The sequence below is a fragment of the Rattus norvegicus genome, chromosome 14 (assembly GCF_036323735.1).
Source record: "Rattus norvegicus strain BN/NHsdMcwi chromosome 14, GRCr8, whole genome shotgun sequence".
NCBI lineage: Eukaryota > Metazoa > Chordata > Mammalia > Rodentia > Muridae > Rattus > Rattus norvegicus.
This window is the reverse complement of record NC_086032.1, coordinates 11,377,581-11,395,611: the sequence shown is the minus strand read 5'-3', so window position 1 is coordinate 11,395,611 and position 18,031 is coordinate 11,377,581. Positions and strand designations below refer to the sequence as shown.

Here is an 18,031-nt window from a genome sequence, read left to right as displayed (position 1 = left end):
TATTCAAGTAAATGCTATCGAATTAGAAATTATAAATGTAGGCCGTGTTGTAGTTCACTGGCTTAAAACCAATCAAACCTCCTCTGGACAAAGTAGTAAATCACAGTCCCCATTCGACTGGAATGATTATTACGACTAAGCTTCCATGTAGACCTAACGGTTAATTCTGCATACCTTAGCACTTCTGCCCTCCAACTGAACTGGTCTCTTCCAGTGGACTCTTTGTTTCTCTTGTGTAAGAGAATGGGAGATAACAGTGTACCAGAGCCATGCTTCGTCAGAGAGATGCAGGCTTAAAGCTGAATGTCAAAGGATGACCAAGTTACCCAAACATATTAAGTCTCATTTCATCTGATAGGAAAAGGAGTATATCGTCTTATATTTTTGGTTGTGAGTCTAGCCTTTAATGGCTGAGCCATCTCTCCAGCCTGGAGTATGTCTTCTTTAAGCCTTGACTTGTGAATAACTGGTGGTGTTTGGAACAGTACTCAACAGCTAAAAATACTCCTATTCGAACAGACTGGTCACTAGGTCTGATTTAATGAATTTTAGGACCTTTGTATGGAAATACATCTCAATAGTTAATCTAAGTTTGCTTATTATAACGTTCCAAGTTTTACATATCATAAGACAGCTAATAAAATAGTCACACTTGCTAAAACTGTTTCAGCAATCAGCTCTCCAAAGCGAGTTTCTTCTTTATTGTTCCATACTTGTTCCTTTCGTTACTTATTCTTCTGCAAGTGCTCGTTATGTGTGTATCTGAGATATGACATGTAAACAACGCTTAAGCTTTATAACCAGTAGCCTAGTTGTTGAGGATTAAAAATATTTTTATAGTCACTCACGCCAGATTATATAAATGCCTTTAGCTAATGATTAAGCACAGTCGGTAAAAATTAACTCATCAGCATATAGCTTTCAGGCCATTTGAGCGTGCAGTGTGGCGTGTAAACAGAAATGCGGTATTTACCTTTACAAAACTCAACACTAAGGTTTTGTAACATACCCACTTCTTGAGGAAGTAAATTCTTTTGTAATATTTATTTAAGCAAAGTTTCTCAGGTCACTGACTGTTTAAAAAAAACACTAGGTATTTAAGTGTGGTGTGTGTTAAGGTCTTAGGAACCCTCTCTCCATGCTGCGTTTTTGTTCTTGATGAGGAGTTGCAGGCTCTCAGTCTTCAGGATGGGGTTGGAACTATTTGCTATGTAATCTTTTTCTCTTCTGTGTATAGCATTGTAACTGTAGACCCTTATTCTCCCCCTGTAATGCACTATGCATTAATTCTGCTTGCTAATATTGTATGCCTGTTTTCACAAGTTTTATAGATTGAAGGGGCTTAGAGATTATTAGCCTACCATGAACCCAGGTTAGGAACATGTGGTGACTTGACTAAATTGGAAGAGGAATAGACATTAAAGATTGCTAGCCCATGTGAGATTTCAGTTTATTTTCCATTATCTCATGCTTCCTCTTAAGATGGTTAACTGTAGGCTGTCAAATATAAGTTAAACTTTTAAACAACACTTTCCTGGGAAATCTTTAAAATATTAACACTAAATATGAGTTTAAAGTTCAGTTTGGTCTCCCAACCAATCACCAGATACCTTTGTTTTAAATAGGTAAGGCTTTTCAGGTAGTGAATTAATAGGTAACATTGATGGCCATTTTTCACCAGTGGCCACACCTTGTCACACTGGTTGTTTTGTAGTTCACAGAGATCGTAGCTGGTTAAGACAGTTGAAGACACTGTCCCCTCAGCAGCCTGCCTCATAACTTGTACTGCTATGGAAGCTAGTCACCAGGGAGGAAGCTTCTTGGTCTGTACTGACTTGATTTATCCATGCTCAGTGACCCCAGTGTCTTTGACAGTGGGGTTTTACCACCAATTCTGGGAAGCAGCCAGAAGCAATGGATATAGCTGAATCAACTGGGAGATCTCTGGGATAAAGGTAGAATGTTTTAAGAAGGATGAGATGTTGGGAGGTGGGTAAGAAGGTGAGAGAGAGAGCTGGGAGGGTTGGGGGTGAATATAATCAAAATACATTGTATGAAAACACCACAGAATTAATAAAAAGAGCAAAGCAAAATTGACAATAGATAAAAGAAGTTATACATTCTTTTTAGTCCAGATGGGATCAGTCCAGGCTGTGTCGATGTCATGGTACCCAAAACCCCACTCCTCTCTCTTTCGTTTTCCTTTAGTAGTTTCTAGTTATTCCAACATGTCCCTGAATGGTAGGTACCCTGTTCTACAGATCTTCTCTACATTTTTGTGTCTCATAAATCTGGACATACATAACGCAGGTCATTCTTTTCATTCACAGAAATATCTGGTCCAACGGGGGGAGAGAAAAACAAAATAGTTGCTGTCTAGGACTTTATTGCTCTGCAGGGACACCATGACCACACAATGATTACAAAGGAAAAACATTAACTGGGCCTGACTTACAGTTTGGATGGTTCATCATTGTCATCAAGGCAGAACAGCATGGCAGTGTCCAGACAGACATATTCTGGAGAAGGACCCGCACGCAGTGGCAGAAGACCGCCATACTAGACTTAGCTTGAGTGTACGAAACCTCGGGGTTCTCCTCCACAGTGACAGACTTCCTCCCCTGAGGCCACACCTCCTCAAACAAGGCTGATCCTCCTCTGGGCCAAACACTGACACTTAAGTCCGTGGGGGCCATTCCTGTTCAAAATGTTGCAAAATGTGTAATCAAGTGAATAGTTTTCCCTAAAGTATTATGAATATAAATACACTATATAAACATAAATACATTGTATAAATATGATATTTTCATATTACAATGATATCTATTTCAACTATATCCTATAAAAATAACCTTGAACAGTGCACGTGAAACTGGTAATGATTTTATATGCTGTGTTGTAGGACTTAGATCGGTGATCAAACTGTACTTTAAAGTGACATGTGAAAGTCTGAGGGTTTACAATTAAACAAGATATGACAAAGAAGTAACAAAAGGAAGGATTATTAGATTTACCATATGGAAGTCTGGGAACTCGGGAATGTTTTTGGGCAGTAATGGAATCCATTCCTTTTTTAATTTAAATTTTCCTATTGGTATATATTTATTTTACACAGTGCTAGGTTTCATAAAGAATTTTATTTTTCTAGTGCATTGTGTATCCTGACAACATTTACTCCCTAGACTGTCCTCTGTTTCCACCTTCCTCCTCTTTCCTCTACTAGTTTGATTAAATGTGCAGACAGTTATAAAAAGATGATGTGTAAGTGGAAAGTAAGCATAGAGAACCTTTTCAACATCCTGAGCCATCTTGATGTGAAAATTAAACCCACACCGAGGTTCCATCGTCCTTGTCAGAAGAGCTCAGAAGGAAGACAAATAGTAACAAATAAACGCTCATCTGCATGGGAGGGAGATGAGACCTCGGACATCATGGTGGGGTTTATTAGCCCAAGCACTGTGAAGTCACTGTGGGGTATCTTAACCGGATAACCATTTTACTGATTATATATTTTATTTATGAGTAATAGTTCCAGATTCTAATGAGTTAAATTAAAACCGATTTAATAGAGTGTCAGTATTAGAAATTCAAAGGAAAAGTGGAGGTGGTTGCAGTGTTCTTAGAATAATTTCTTATAATTGGACCCACTGAGGTTGGCTGGTTTGTTTCGGTAAAAAGACCTGGTGAGCTCTGGCTGATGAACTTGCAAGCGTAACTGTAGAGGCTTCTCAGACAATTCCCAGTGCTCTGTCATTACTTTTTATTCTGTTACATTTGTCCTTGTTCAAATCACGTTTGGAAAGTCTCATTGGTGACACAATATGGGTGTAGCTTTTCATATTACTTCCTGACAGCCTCACTGCAAACTCCTTGACCCTCGGGTTCTTGCACTCTTTTTACCCCTGTGTGTGTGTGTGTGTGTGTGTGTGTGTGTGTGTGTGTGTGTGTGTGTTTGTCTGTGTCTGTGTCTGTGTGTGTGTGTGTGTGTCTGTGTGTGTGTGTGTGTGTGTGTGTGTGTGTGTCTGTGTCTGTGTCTGTGTCTGTGTGTGTCTGTGTTACCACCCAAGTGTATAGGTGAGAAGACAGCTCTGGGAGCTCTTTTTTTTCCCTTCCATTCTGTGAGTCCTGGAGATTGAACTCAGGTCCTCCGGCTTGGCTACAGGCTATTGTTACAGATGCCTTTACCCACTTGCCAATCAGTCTCACAGGTCCCACCATATCTATTAAACTCACGGACCCATCCTTTCCTGCTTACCCTTCCCTGCCTTACAGCCAATGCTGCTTCTCTCCCACTGGACCTGTATCACGCCTCTTGTGAATCCCTCTAGAGTTGTCCTTTTCTTTCTACATCTCTCAAAAGCTGCTGAATATTCTTTCTAAAACACAAATTATCTTATTTCTTTGTGTGAAGGACAGAAGCCTTCTTTGAGTGGAGCTTGATGTTACTGCTGGTGTTTCTGCCGGCTTTCAGGACATCCTTACAAGTCTTCAAAACTGCTGTCATTTATTATTGTCATGTAGTTTCCCCTTCCTTTTTTTGCATTTACTTTCTGACTGCCCTGGCATTACCCGAAGTTACCTTAAAAACTGACCCCTGTATTCCTTTTGCCTTTGAAATTACAAGTATTTTCTTCCCGGACCACCACCCGCAATGACTAATAGGCTTATCTTTCAGCTCCCAGTTTAAGCATAACGACTTTGAGTATAAATTATCTTCCTTCATAGGATAGAATATTTTCTCATGAACTTCCCTGATGCTCTCTCCGTATTTCTCCCGAGAGTTGTCACTGCTGTGTTTACATGCCTGCCTACCTCCATGAGACCACAGGCAAGCTAGGAGCGGAACTGTGCTTTACTGACCTCTGGGCCCTGATAAAGCTCCTGATTAAAGACAGAAACACAATACAAACATTTGTTGAATAAACAGAAAATTGCTGTGTGAAAACAGAATTATTATTTTATAAAACATTGTTCAACTTTTTACTATTTGATTCAGTGCTGGTACAACTTTAAAAATTTATTTTTTGTATATGGGTATTTTGACTGCATGTATTTCTGTGTAGCCTTTGAGTGCCTAGTGCCAAGGCAGGCCAGAAGGCATCAAACTACCCAAGGACTTGATTTACAGATGGCTGTGAGCCACTCTGTAGGTGCTGGGAATTGAACCTGGGTCCTCTGGAAGAGCAGCAAATGTCCTCTTAACAGCTGAACTCTCTCCAGCCCTCAGTGATCTTTGTCCTTCCATTTTTAATATTTTATTTAATATTTGATACTTTCTATACAATATACTTTGATCATATTTTTCCCTCCCCAAACTCTCACATTCTTTTTCATATTCCTACCCCTCCAACTTCACATTCTTTCTCTGTCTTAAACAGCCATGCACACAAAAAAAAGTGGAGTCAAATGCCTATAGTCTTACGACCTGCCCTGGCCTGTGGTTATTATACCAATTAACAGTACATTGAAAAACTAACACTGAATTTCCCTCTTTTAGAAACTGAGTTGTGAATAGCTTCTTGTCCAGAGCTGGGTCTTGGAGCCACTTCCTCCTTTACAGTGAGATTTCTTTCTGGCTTACTCAGGTCTTGTGCATGCTGTCATGGTACCTGTGAGTTAGCATGTGCATCTGCCCACTGTGTCTGGAAAACTATTGTTCCCTGTAGTCATGCACCACCTCTGGATTTTACCATCTTCTTGCCCCATCCTCTATAGATCACTGGGCTTTGAGTGTAGGGGTGTGATTTGGACATCCAGTTTGGGGCTGATCGTCCAGTTTCTTACTTTCTACCTGTTTTCCAATGGTGCATCTCCCATCTATGGTACTTCTGATGAGGGTTGAGTGATGTGCTCCACTGTGGATCTAGCAATATCTCATGTAGTGTCTTTTCCTTATTTATTCATTTATTTATTCATTTATTCATTTATTTATTTATTTATTTATTTATTTATTTATTTATTTATTTACTTATATCCTGATTGCAGCCCCCACCTCCCCTGCCAGTCTGCCCTCACAGACCGTTCTCCATTCCCCATTCCCCTTTTCCCTTCTCCTTTGAGGGAGGGGAGGCCTCCCTTGGTTTCACCCACATCAAGTCACTGTAGGACTAGGCAGATGCTCTCCCACGGAAGTCAGACAAGACAGATCAATTAGGGGAACAGACTCCACAGGCAGGCAATAGAGTCATGGACAGCCTCTGCTTCAGTTGTCGGGGGACTTGTATGAAGATCAAGCTGCACATCTGCTACATATGTGTGGGGTGGGGGGTAGATCCAACCCATGTATGCTCCTTCGTTGGTGGTTCAGTCTTTGGGAGCTTCCAAAGCTCCAGGTTGTTTGACTCTGTGGCATTCCTATCTCTCTGGGTCCGCCAATCCTTCCCCCAACTCTTCCACAGGACTTCCCAAGCTCCATCTAATGTCTGGCTATGTGTAGGTTGATGTCAAGGCAATATATGATTGGACAGTAGAGAATGGGGTGGGGACAAAGTTTTTGTAAGGCAGGAGGAGGAGCAAGAGAAATCAAGGTGGAGACAGCAGAGGAAGATGATTCCGACCCAGTGGGTCTAGGTCAATTTTATATTGTCTAGGTGGGTGGCGGTTTCTATCTTTATTAATTGGCAGTGAATTCTGTGGATGCATTGTGGATTGAGTATTTAACATATAAATCTAATTGCGAAATTTCAAGTTTCTGGAACTTTGATTTTACCCGCCAGGGGGACAGTGTGTGAAAGTGGCTGGCAGAGAAACAACTGGAGTGCGTGGCTCCTGCGGATCCTCGGCGAGTGAGAATGCACGTGGTTCCATCACTCCAGTTCAGCACCATTTGTTAAAGATACTTCCTCTTTTCCATTGTATGGTTTTGGTTGCTTTGTCAAAAATCAAGTGTCCTTAGGTGTGTGGGCTTATTTCTGGGTCTTCAATGTGATTCCATTGACCAACTTGACTGTTTCTGTGCCAATATCACGCAGCTCTTATTATTATCGCTCTGTAGTACAGCTTGTGGTCAGGAGGGGATGCTCCAGAAGTTCTTTGATTGTACACGATTGTTTTACCATTCCTGGTTTTTCCATATGAAGTTGAGTATTGCTCCTTCTAGTTCTGTAAAGTACTGTGTTACAATTTTCATGGGAATTGCATTGAATCTGTAGATTGCTTTTGGTAAGATGGTCATTTCCACTATGTTAATCTTGAAAATCCATGAGTATGGAAGATCTTCTGTTATCTTCTTAAATTTCTTTCTTCAGAGACTGGAAGTTCTTATCATGCTAGCCTTTCACCGGCTTGGTTAGAGTTACACTAAGATACTTTCTATTACTTCTGGCTATTGTAAAGAGTGTTGTTTCCTGATTTCTCAGCCCATTTATCTTTTGTACAAAGGAGGGATACTTTTATTTTTAGTTAATTTTCTACCAAGCCATTTTGCTGAACATGTCTATCAGCTGTAGGAACTCTTTGGTAGAATTTTTTTGGGTCACTTATGTATACTATCATGTTATCTGCAAATATCAATACATTGACTTCTTCCTTTCCAATTTATATCTCCTTGGTCTCCTTAGTTGCCTTATTGCTCTAACTAGAACTTCAAGTACTGTATTGACCAGATATGTAGAGTGTGGGCAGCCTTGTCTGTCCCTGATTTTAATAGCATTGTTTCTCTCCAATTAATTTGATGTCAAATATTGCTTGCTATATATTGCCTTTATTGTGTTTAACTATGTGCCTTGTATCCCTGCTCTTTCTAAGACTTTTTGCTTGAAAGGGTGATGGAAGTTGTCAAAGACCTTTTCAGCATCTAATTAGATGGCCATGTGGAATTTTTCCTTTCAGTGTGTTTATATAGTAGATTACATTGATAGATTTTTGTATGTTGGGGCATCGGGGTGAAGCCTAGTTGAACATGGAGGATGATGTTTTTGTTGTGTTCTTGGATGTGACTATTTTTGCATCAATGTTCATAGGGGAACTTTGTAATTCTCTTTCTTTGTTGTGTCTCTGTGTGGTTTAGGTATCAGGGTGACTGTAGCTTCATATAATGACTTTGGCAAGGTTCCTTCTGTTCCTATTTTGTGGAATAGTTTAAGGAGGATTGGTATTAGGTCTTCTGTGATAGTCTGGTAGAATTCTGCACTAAAACTATCTGGCCCTGAGCTTCTTTATGGTTGAGAGACTTTTAATTACTGATTCTATTTCCTTAGGGGTTATGGAGCTTTTAAAATAGTTTACCTGATCTTGGTTTAACTTTGGTAAATGGTATCTGTCTAGAAGTCAATTATTGCAATTTTCCAATTTTGTGGAGTACAGGCTTTTGAAATAAAACCTAATGAATCTTTGAATTTCTGCCTCATTGTTTATGTCTCCCTTTTCATTTCTGATTTTATTTATTTGAATACTGTCTCTCTCTCTCTCTCTTATTTAATTTGGCTAAACTTCTGTCTATCTTGTTGATTTTCTCAAAGAGCCAACTCTTGGTTTCATTGATTCTTTGTATTGTTTTCTTTGTTTCTAATGGATTGATTTCAGCCCTGATTTCAATTATTTCCTGCCATCTACGTTTGCTTCTTTATTTTTTCCTAGAGCTTTCAGGTGTACTTTTAAATTGCTGATCTGGGAGCGCTCTGATTTCTTTATGGAGCGACTCAGTGCTGTGAGCTTTCCCCTTAGCACTGCTTCATTATGCCTCATGAATTTAGGTATGTGTACCTTCATTTTCAATTCTAGAAAGTGTTTAAATTTGTCCATTAATTCTTCCCTAACCCACAGATCATTTGAGCACAAAGTTGTTCTGTTTCCAGAAGAGTGTATATTTTCTGGTGTTTGTGTTGTTGTTGAAATCCAGCTTTAATCCATAGTGGTCTGATAGGATACAAGGCATTATGTAATTTTCTTATATCTGCTGAGGCTCTGTGATGGTAAATCTTGGAGAAGGGCCAAGAACTGCTGAGACACAGTGTGCTGTTTTGTGTTTGGGTGAAGAGACTATTAACTTCTTTCGATTCATAACATTTGTTAATGTCACTATTTCTCTGTTTAGTTTTTGTCCAGATGAACTGTTGATTGGTGAGAGTCTGGTGTGAAAGTCTACCTCAATTAATGTGTGGGGTTTGATGTGTGATTTAAGGTCTAGCAATGTTTCTTTCACAAATGTGGGTGCCCTTGTGTTTGGGCCATAGATTTCAGAATTGAGATATCATCTTGGTAGATTTTCCTTTGACTAGTATATAGTGCCTTTCCCTGTCTCTTTTGATTAATTTTGGTTGAAAGTCTATTTTATTGGACATTAGAATGGCAACTCCAGTTTGCTTCTGGGGTTCATTGACTTGGAAACCTTTTCCAGCCCTTTACTCTGAGGAAATGTCTACCTTTGTTGCTGACATACGTTTCTTGTATGCAGCAGAATGGTGGATCCTGTTTATGGATCCATTCTGTTAGCCTGTGTCTTTTTATTGGGGAATGGAGTCCATTGATGTTTAGAGATACTAATTAGCAATGATTATTTCCCGTTATTTAGATGTTGGTGATAGTAGCCTGTGTGTGTGTGTGTGTGTGTGTGTGTGTGTGTGTGTGTGTGTGTGTGTGTTTATGATTCTCTTGGTTTTGCTGGTGTGCAATTGCTCATTTCTTGTATTTTCTTGTGTATAGTTATTTTCTTTGTGCCGGAGGTTTCCTTTTTGTACCCTCTGTAGGGCAGGATTAGTGAAAGATCCTATTTACATTTGGTTTTGTCCTGGTTTCTCCATTCGTGGCAATTGAGAATCTGCTGGTTATCAGTGTGGGCTGATGTTTGTGGTCTCTTAGGGTCTGCAAGACATCTGCAAAGACCCGTCTAGCTTTTAGACTGTCTGCTTAATAAGTGAGTGCGATTCTGATAGGTCTGCCTTTATGTTTCTTGTCCTCTTGCAGCTTTTAATATTTCTCTTTGTTCTGTACATTTGGTATTTTGATGATATCGCTTTTCAGCCTTTTTGCTAAGATCAAGTGTAGAGTTTTGATTACTTTGTGGTGGAAGAATTTCTTTTCTGGTCCAATTTATTTGGTGTTCTTAAGCTTCTTGTATGTTTATAGCCATCTTGTTCTTTAGGTCAGGAAACTTCCCTTTTATGATTTTGTTGAAGATATTTTCTGGGCCTTTCATCTTGGAATCTCCTTCTTCTATGCCTATTTTCTTAGGTTTGGTCTGGCTGTTTTGTGTTAGAGACTTTTTAGATTTGGAATTTTCTTTGACTGATGTATCAGTTTCTTCTGTTGTCTCTTATCCTCCTGAGACTCTCTCTTCCAACTCTTGTATTCTGTTGGTGATGTTTGCATCTGTGGTTCCAATTATTTTTCCTAGGTTTTCCATCTCCATGTTTTCATAAGTTTGTATGTTCTTTATTGCTTCTATTTCCATTTTCAGGTTGTGAGTACTTTAACTCATTTCCTTTATCCAATTGATTATACTTTCCGGTATTTCTTTCATTTTATTGTTCTGTTACTGCTTTAAAAGTTTTACCTGTTTGATTGTATTTTCCTTCATTTCTTTAAATTATTTATTTCTTCTTCAATAGCATCTATCTTCATAATACTATATATAACGTCATTTTCTTGTAATTCAATTGTGTTAGGGTATTCAGGGCTTGCTATGGCAGGAGAGTTGAGTTCTGGTGATGCCCAGCTATTGCCCTACTTTTGTTGATTGTGTTCTTACACTGGTCTTTAGAAATGTAGTTGTCCCTGGTGTTCATAGGCCAGGGCTGCAGCAGCCTCCAGGGATGCAGGCAGAACTCATGGTCCCTGATAGCTGTAGTCTTCCAGGATTGTAGGTAGAGGCATTTACAGGAAGTTGGAGTCCATAGGGCACAGGGCCAACCTCATGTCTGCTGTGCTTGCCAGGGGACAAAGCAAGCATGGGATTGGGCCGTGGGAGTGTCATATAGTTGCCCCAGGTGATACTAGGCCTCTATGGATACAGGGAGGGCTTTTGGCCTGGGTAATGGAGTACAGATCTGGGATTCCATTTACTATCTTTTAAAGTGACATTCTGTTGTTACACTATGTTCTTTAGGTCTTCCTAAGGCCTGTGGCCTACTTAATCTCAAGTTCATGACCTCTTTAACAGTATCAAGGATGGGTCCCATCTCACATGGAAGGCTTTTAATCCAATTAGAAAGTTGTTGCATCATATCACTGTGACATCATGGGCACCTCTTGCAGGTTGGTCATTATCTGGTCAGTGGTCTAGTTTTCTGTATCACAAGAATGTGTTGTTATTTTCAGCAACAAGGTCTTACTGTCATGTTATAAAGAGAAACAGAGCTTTGGCAAGGCAATGCCCTCAATGCTTGGGATGTCTATATTGACCTCTTTGGCAATGCTGGAAAAAAAATAGAACCTAGTTCTGGTTCTGGATAATTTGGTAGCCTATGGTATCTAGGTTAACTACTATCTTGAGTCATCTTTCTTATGAATATTTTTTAAAATCTATTTCTCTCTGGATTTTTGATATTTCCTTTTATCGGATAAAAATATACCAGAGTAGTTTTCTTTCTTATCTTGAGAACCTCTATTTATGGGTGAAAAATTGTTGTTTGTCATACTGATTTTATAGAACCAACCAGTAAATAATACCCAAATTATAGACTTTTTTATTGAAAGCAAGAAGTATAAATATGTTGACTTTTCATAGATTAAAAAAAGATGGACATGGAAATGAAATAAATTTTGCATGGCTTGAGACTTAATATGGATTTTTATTTTATTTATAAACCTGGTTCCAAGTATTTGGAAATAAAGCTCAATGACTGTAAATATTTAAATCTGAGTATGATAATTGTGTGCATTGGGCCTCCATGTTATAACTACATTGTCAGTTAGACTAAAGGAACACAGTTATTGACTTCAGAATGTTTCAAAAGCTTTTTTAAAAAAAATCTCAGGTACGTGGCCTTACGGTATGATTGTGGTTCTGTGTCTCTGTAGGACACTGACAAGTGCTGGTAAGGACCTGCACGATAACTTCCTGAAAGCCCTGGCCATGAGGGAAGAGGACAATCGCACCGGGAAACTGAGCGTGAGTACGTTTTACCACCAAATTAAAGTGGATTTTCAAACACAGTTAATATCGATGGTGCGACCCATAATGCCTTCCATAAGATGGAGTTCAGGTAGGGGAGGGACAGATGGCTCACGAGGGAAAGGCACTTGCTGATAACCTAGCTCACCAGCACACACCCTGTAGAAAGAACAACTGAGTGTCCAGCTCTGTCCTCAGATCTCTGCATGCCTGCCACCGCCCATGTGTTCCCCATCCCCACAAAATGAGTACTTGTAGTGTGACATTGTCTGGAAATAAAATATGACATTTACATATTATAGTAGCATGTGTAGATTTCCTTTTTTATGATTATTTCTGTTTCTAATAGTAGCAAAATGGTAAAAATGATAAGATTCTAAACAATTTTAAAGAGGAAAATGGCATGTTGTTTTTGCATTTCTTTTTCCCTTCTAGAGACTACTTCCATTAATAATCTGATAAATTTTCTACTGTAACTTACAGAACCCTTGAGAGCCTAGTTTTGATCTATATTTGTACCTCTATTGAAAGCCTAGATTAAATTCTGTTTTCTAATCAGGATAAGACTATTATTCTTCCTCTCTGTCTGTTAATGGTACACCGAGTCTTGTCTGCACGTGAAATTACTAGTAGGCTTCATAGTAAAGGAAATCTTTTTTTCCGGAGACAATACTGGAAAAGTAAGACACTTTTATAATTATTCTTTGACTCTAAAATTTCCATTATACCACTTGTGTTTATTTTCTGTAACTCAGTCATCAAGACTGTTTCAGTATGAGTATTTGTTTTTGTTTGTTTTTAAGTAAACTTTATGAGAACTGAAGGTGAATAGCAGGGAGAGATTTTTCAAAAAGCAAAGTACAAATATAGATCAAAACTAGGCTCTGAAGGGTCCTGTAAGTTGTAATAGAAAATTTATGACTTTGTCTGATTATTAATAGAAGTAGTATTTAGAAGGGAGAGAGCAATGCAGAAAACTGTGCTTTCATGCAGTCCGTGTTATATATAGACTCTTGGGACCAGACAGTATTCTAAGTCATTCTCAGCACCATGTGGACTGGAAAGGTAATCAATGAATTTACAACAGTTTTTTTTAATTGATGTCATTTTTACCTACAATAAGGAAATGCACAGCAGATCCAAAATAGGGCTCAAATGTGTTTCACAGTTGGACAGTAGAATGAGTAAGCACACACAGCTTTGAATACCTTAACCCCACATTTTTTTTATTTTATTATTTGTGTGTGTGTGTGTGTGTGTGTGTGTGTGTGTGTGTGTGTGTGTGTGTGCGCTTTGCTGAGACTTGGGCTTCAGAGGGATATGGAAGGATTTGTGAAAGAGCATTTCCATAATCCAGTTTGGAATATTCTGTAGAGAGCGGGTAGCTTATGGAATGAGAAATGTGGTGCTGAGTTTAGAGATTGTAAAGCATTTGATACAGCTCAGGAGTTAAAATAGTCTGGAGGTAGAGAGTGACTACCGTCAGGATCAATATAACAGATAATAAAAAGGTTTCTAAGTAAAGAGAACTCATAAATTAGACCTATTCTTCTGTTTATCTAAGCTATGGTGTCCTGCACCTTAATATGGTATTTAAATAAATATTCTCCATTTAATACTGATTAAGTTTTGAAACAAACTAAGCATAATGCATGATACTTTAAGCATTTATTAAATAATAATATGCTATCCAAATTATATTTATAAGTACTAAAATTAGAATTATGGAGGAAATTTATATAAACAACATTGGAACATAGTTTTGCTAGAATATAAATTTGAATAGCTCCTTAGAAAAGATAGTTCTTTGTGATGATTGTAAATTTTATTAGGGATCTAAATATTATTCATCACTGGTGGGATTCTATACAATCAGAATATTAATAGTACACTTTATAGAGTACACTGCTGCTATAGGAAATGCTTGTCCTTTTGTGCAAATCTCTCTTATTTTTTTCACAAACATGGTTAAGATATAGGCTCTCCCTACATTTCTGTTGTCACAGGTTTATGTCACTCTTCTAAGTAGACACATAGCTAAATGATTTTTCATGATTATTGATTTCATGAGTGAAAAAAAGAAAACACTTCCTATCCAATCAGAGTCTAATGAGTCTGTGATGACATTTTGCATGGTGCTCCTGGCAGGGCCTAATGAAACTTATTTTCCCACTAGATGGTGAGTATGTAAACAGCACATGGCTGACTTGTTTGAGCTTTGAAACATGTGTTATCAAAGCTGACATTAAAAACAATGTTTACAGCTGTCCATTCATGACCAGTGAAAGAAGCCACTGTAACCTGGACAGGGAAAACCTATGAATTAGGAACTTCTAATATACCTATTTCCTGTGTTGAAATCTTTATGAAACATAAGATTGCATTGCATATGACCAATTACATTGTGCTGACACACTCTTTTCCCTCCTTCCTATCTTACAACATCTCTAACATGTCCCCTTTCAGAAAACAAAGGTATCAGAAAGATGTTTACTTCTTTTTCAATAGACAAGTATGGACTTGTCCACTGTAACCCATTGTGGAAGTCATATTATTTGTAAAGTTTTACCTTTGTTATAAACCGGTTTCTTCAGCACTTGGAAATGCATATCAATTATCCCTTTGGATAAAAAAGGATATATGGACATAAAACATTTGGAGGTTATGTGGCCGTAGCATCTGTGTTTAGTTTTTGAATTGACCACTTAGTTCAGGTTAAACACATGCATTTTGACTTTATACAGCCCTACTTTTCCTACCTAAATGTAAAGATGTTTACACTGATGAGACATTGCCATATTAAAACAACATAATGTATAAAGCATGTATGTATGTATGCGTGTGTGTGTGTGTGTGTGTGTGTGTGTGTGTGTGTGTGTGTGTGTGTAATGCTTAGATGGTTAGGGTCTCTAGAGGCAAAGCCTAGTGCTCTACTGTGACATCTCTAAGGGCCCGAGAAAACCGGATGATGTAGGTAGAACAGGTGGCAGAGAGGTGACCCCAGCAGATCCCACTCTTAGTTGATCACATAGGAAACTGAATTGTGCTGCAGAGTTTGTTCTGCTGTAAAGGAAGGGAGCTATGACATCATTATGCTGGCTCCACTTCCCCTCTGTCAGTTAGCCAATGGCTGTCACCGATATGGGAGGTCAGCAGAAGTCATGCGTCCATTTCAGGAAGGGGAAGGAAGGAAAGGTTAGCTATTGATTAGCACGTGCCATATGTGCTTGTCCCAGGACAGGGATCCAGTAATGAAATCATTTGCCACAGTCTCTGGAGCTCCCACCATGAGTTTATTTCATTCCCATTTCTTTTCTTTACCTCCATTAGAAATAAATAAATTAAAACATGGGATATTTACTTCTTAAGTATATCTATCATTTATGAAGCTAGTGTTAACTGGTATTTACATAAGAATTTTATACATAAGAAACAATGACAATAGACACTTTTTAAAAATCAAAAGGAGTAATACTGTAACTGCTCAGTATCACATATGAAATCATAAGAAAAGTTTAAAAAAATATTTACAGCAAATCAAAGGGAAAATATTTCATTTCACTAATATATTACTTAAAGGGAAAATCTATTGCACTAATTTCATTCATTTAAATACCAACAAAAGATTGTGCCAGATGTTATTTTCCCATCATTGTAAAATATACAAAAAAAAAAAAGCAACAGTTTAATGGCAGAAACTTTTATTTGCTTCTGAGATCAGAGATTAGGTGTGCTGTCCCTGGATAGTTGGCTCTTCCATTGCTCCTCAGCCTGTAAAAAGGCAAAAAGTCACAGGGGAACAGGAGAGTGGAGCAGAGATGCTCTCCTTAGGCAAGCAGTGGAGAGAACACAGAAACACAGACTACAAGCTCAGCATGTCATGACCATACAAGTAAACAACAACTTGCCCACTTTCTTCAACTAGGTCTCGCACTATAGCTTCAATGATCTCCAAAAGAATTTGTATTGATTAATCATAGTTAAAAGGTCACTGATTAGGGACATACCCTCAGGATGCAATTAGTCTCCAAAGCCGATAATAAGTCCCCTTCTATATGAGCCTGAGGGACCGTGTTAGATTCAACTCACAATAACCATTAAAAACGATCAAATGAATGAATTAAACATCTGGTTTGAAAAACTAGAAAAGGCTTTAACCAAGTAAAAATAAAGAAAATGGGGAAGATGGGCATTTGAAAAAGTAGGAAAGGAGTTAGAAACCAAAACAAAGTAGGAATGATAACCTTTCATCTGCTTTCATTTTTGAGACTATAGTTTAATTACAATACTTCTTTCCCTTCTCTTTCCTTCCTTCAAGCTCTCCCCTGTACCACTTCCTGCTCTCCTTCAGATTCATGGCCTTTCCTTTCTTTGTTATTGGATGCATATGTGTGTTTACATATTTGCACATTCCTAAATGTAACGATTGAGTCCACCTATCTCTTGCATTTATGTTTTCAGGGCTGACTGTTTAGCACTGGACAACTCGTTGATGTGCTTTTCCGTGGGTAGGATTGCCTCTCTCACTCCCAGCTTTACTCAGTTGCCTGTAGTTCTTTGTGTAGGGTTGAGGCCTAATAGCCTTTTCCCTGTGCAGTTTGGCACGTTCGTTGGTGTCATCCTCCTCATTCAGTTCAGGTTTGGGTGGTCATCTTGGTGACTTAACAGGCATAGCTCCTGATATTATGAGCAGACACAGTCTCACAGCAAAGTCTCTGATCCCCTGGCTCTTGGAATCTTCCTTCCCCCACTTCTGCCACGTCCTCTGAGCCTTAGGCACGGAAGCTGTCCTGTTTGTATATACATCAGGACTGGGCTGCGCAACTCTGCATTTTGATTGGTTGTGGTTCTTTGTACAGCTCTCCATCTGTTTTAAAGAGAAGTTTCCTTGATTAGAGGAAAAGGCTACACTTGTCTATGGGTATAAAGACACACTATTTATATATTGTTGTTAAGGATCATGCTAGTTTAGTAGAGTAATGTCTGTAGATTCCCCTCCAATAACTGTGATTTCACTACCACTGAATAGTTAGATAAGTTTCCAGTATCGGACATAGTTTTCCTCTTGTTGAGTATCTCTTAAGACCAGTTGAAGAGCTGTTGGTTACCACCAAGACAGGCAAGTCACTAACATACATGTACACATAGTGTTACCATGCCATACTGGTCATTGGTGAGTTTCATCAGCATCAAAACTGACAGCACAGTTTATTGCTTCCATCCTTCTGAAGCTTGCATGGAGTCGTCTGGTCCTGCAAAAGCTAGTTCTCAGGGAACCTTCTGGCACTGTGGAAGCTAGTTCTCAGGGAGGCATCATTCAGTTCAGTTCCAGTTAGGGGTCCTGTCTTAGGTAGGGTTTGACTGCTATGACCAGACACCATGACCAAGGCAACTCTTATAAAGGACAGCATTTAATTGGGGCTGGCTTACAGGTTCAGAGGTTCAATATATTATCCTCAAGACAAGAGTATGGCAGCATCCAGGAGATATGGGACTGGGGGAGCTGAGAGTTTCACCTCTTATTCCGAAGGCAGCTAGGAGAAGACTGGCTTCCAGGCAGCTAGGATGAGATGTTTTAAAACCCAAGCCCACAGTGGCATACCTACTCCAACAAGGCCACACCAAAGCCACACCTACTCCAACAAGTCCCCTCCGGGGGCTAGGCATTCTCCAAGCACAGGTCCCCTGGCAGCAGTGCTGCTCTGTAGAGGAAGTGTTAGGTAGATATTGCACATCTACACGATGGCATGTTTTATGTGCATTTGTAAAAAATATTCTGCATCTAAACCCGTTTAATGTCCTTTAACTTGTGCAAACATTAACCTTCAACTTGAAAATGCTTCAAACATTGGGAAATGCAGGGCAATATAGAGTGTGTCCATAACATTTAAAATTAGTAGGTATAGTTGCTTCCATGATATAAAAAGACACTGACTTTTAGTGTTTTATTACTTAAGTTATAAAAGCTGCCGTTCTATT

At 38.8% G+C, this 18,031-nt stretch overlaps 1 protein-coding gene across 2 annotated transcripts in view; it reads left to right on the top strand.

Moving 5' to 3' along the window:
- The window catches only part of Cfap299 (cilia and flagella associated protein 299), a 485,668-nt gene that overhangs the window by 181,370 nt on the left and 286,267 nt on the right, over positions 1 to 18,031 (top strand). For both annotated transcript variants that reach the window (XM_039092653.2, XM_039092654.2), the window contains exon 3: positions 11,959 to 12,049. In XM_039092653.2, coding sequence (XP_038948581.1) covers positions 11,959 to 12,049 — 91 coding nt within the window. The remainder of the gene's footprint in view (positions 1 to 11,958; positions 12,050 to 18,031) is intronic.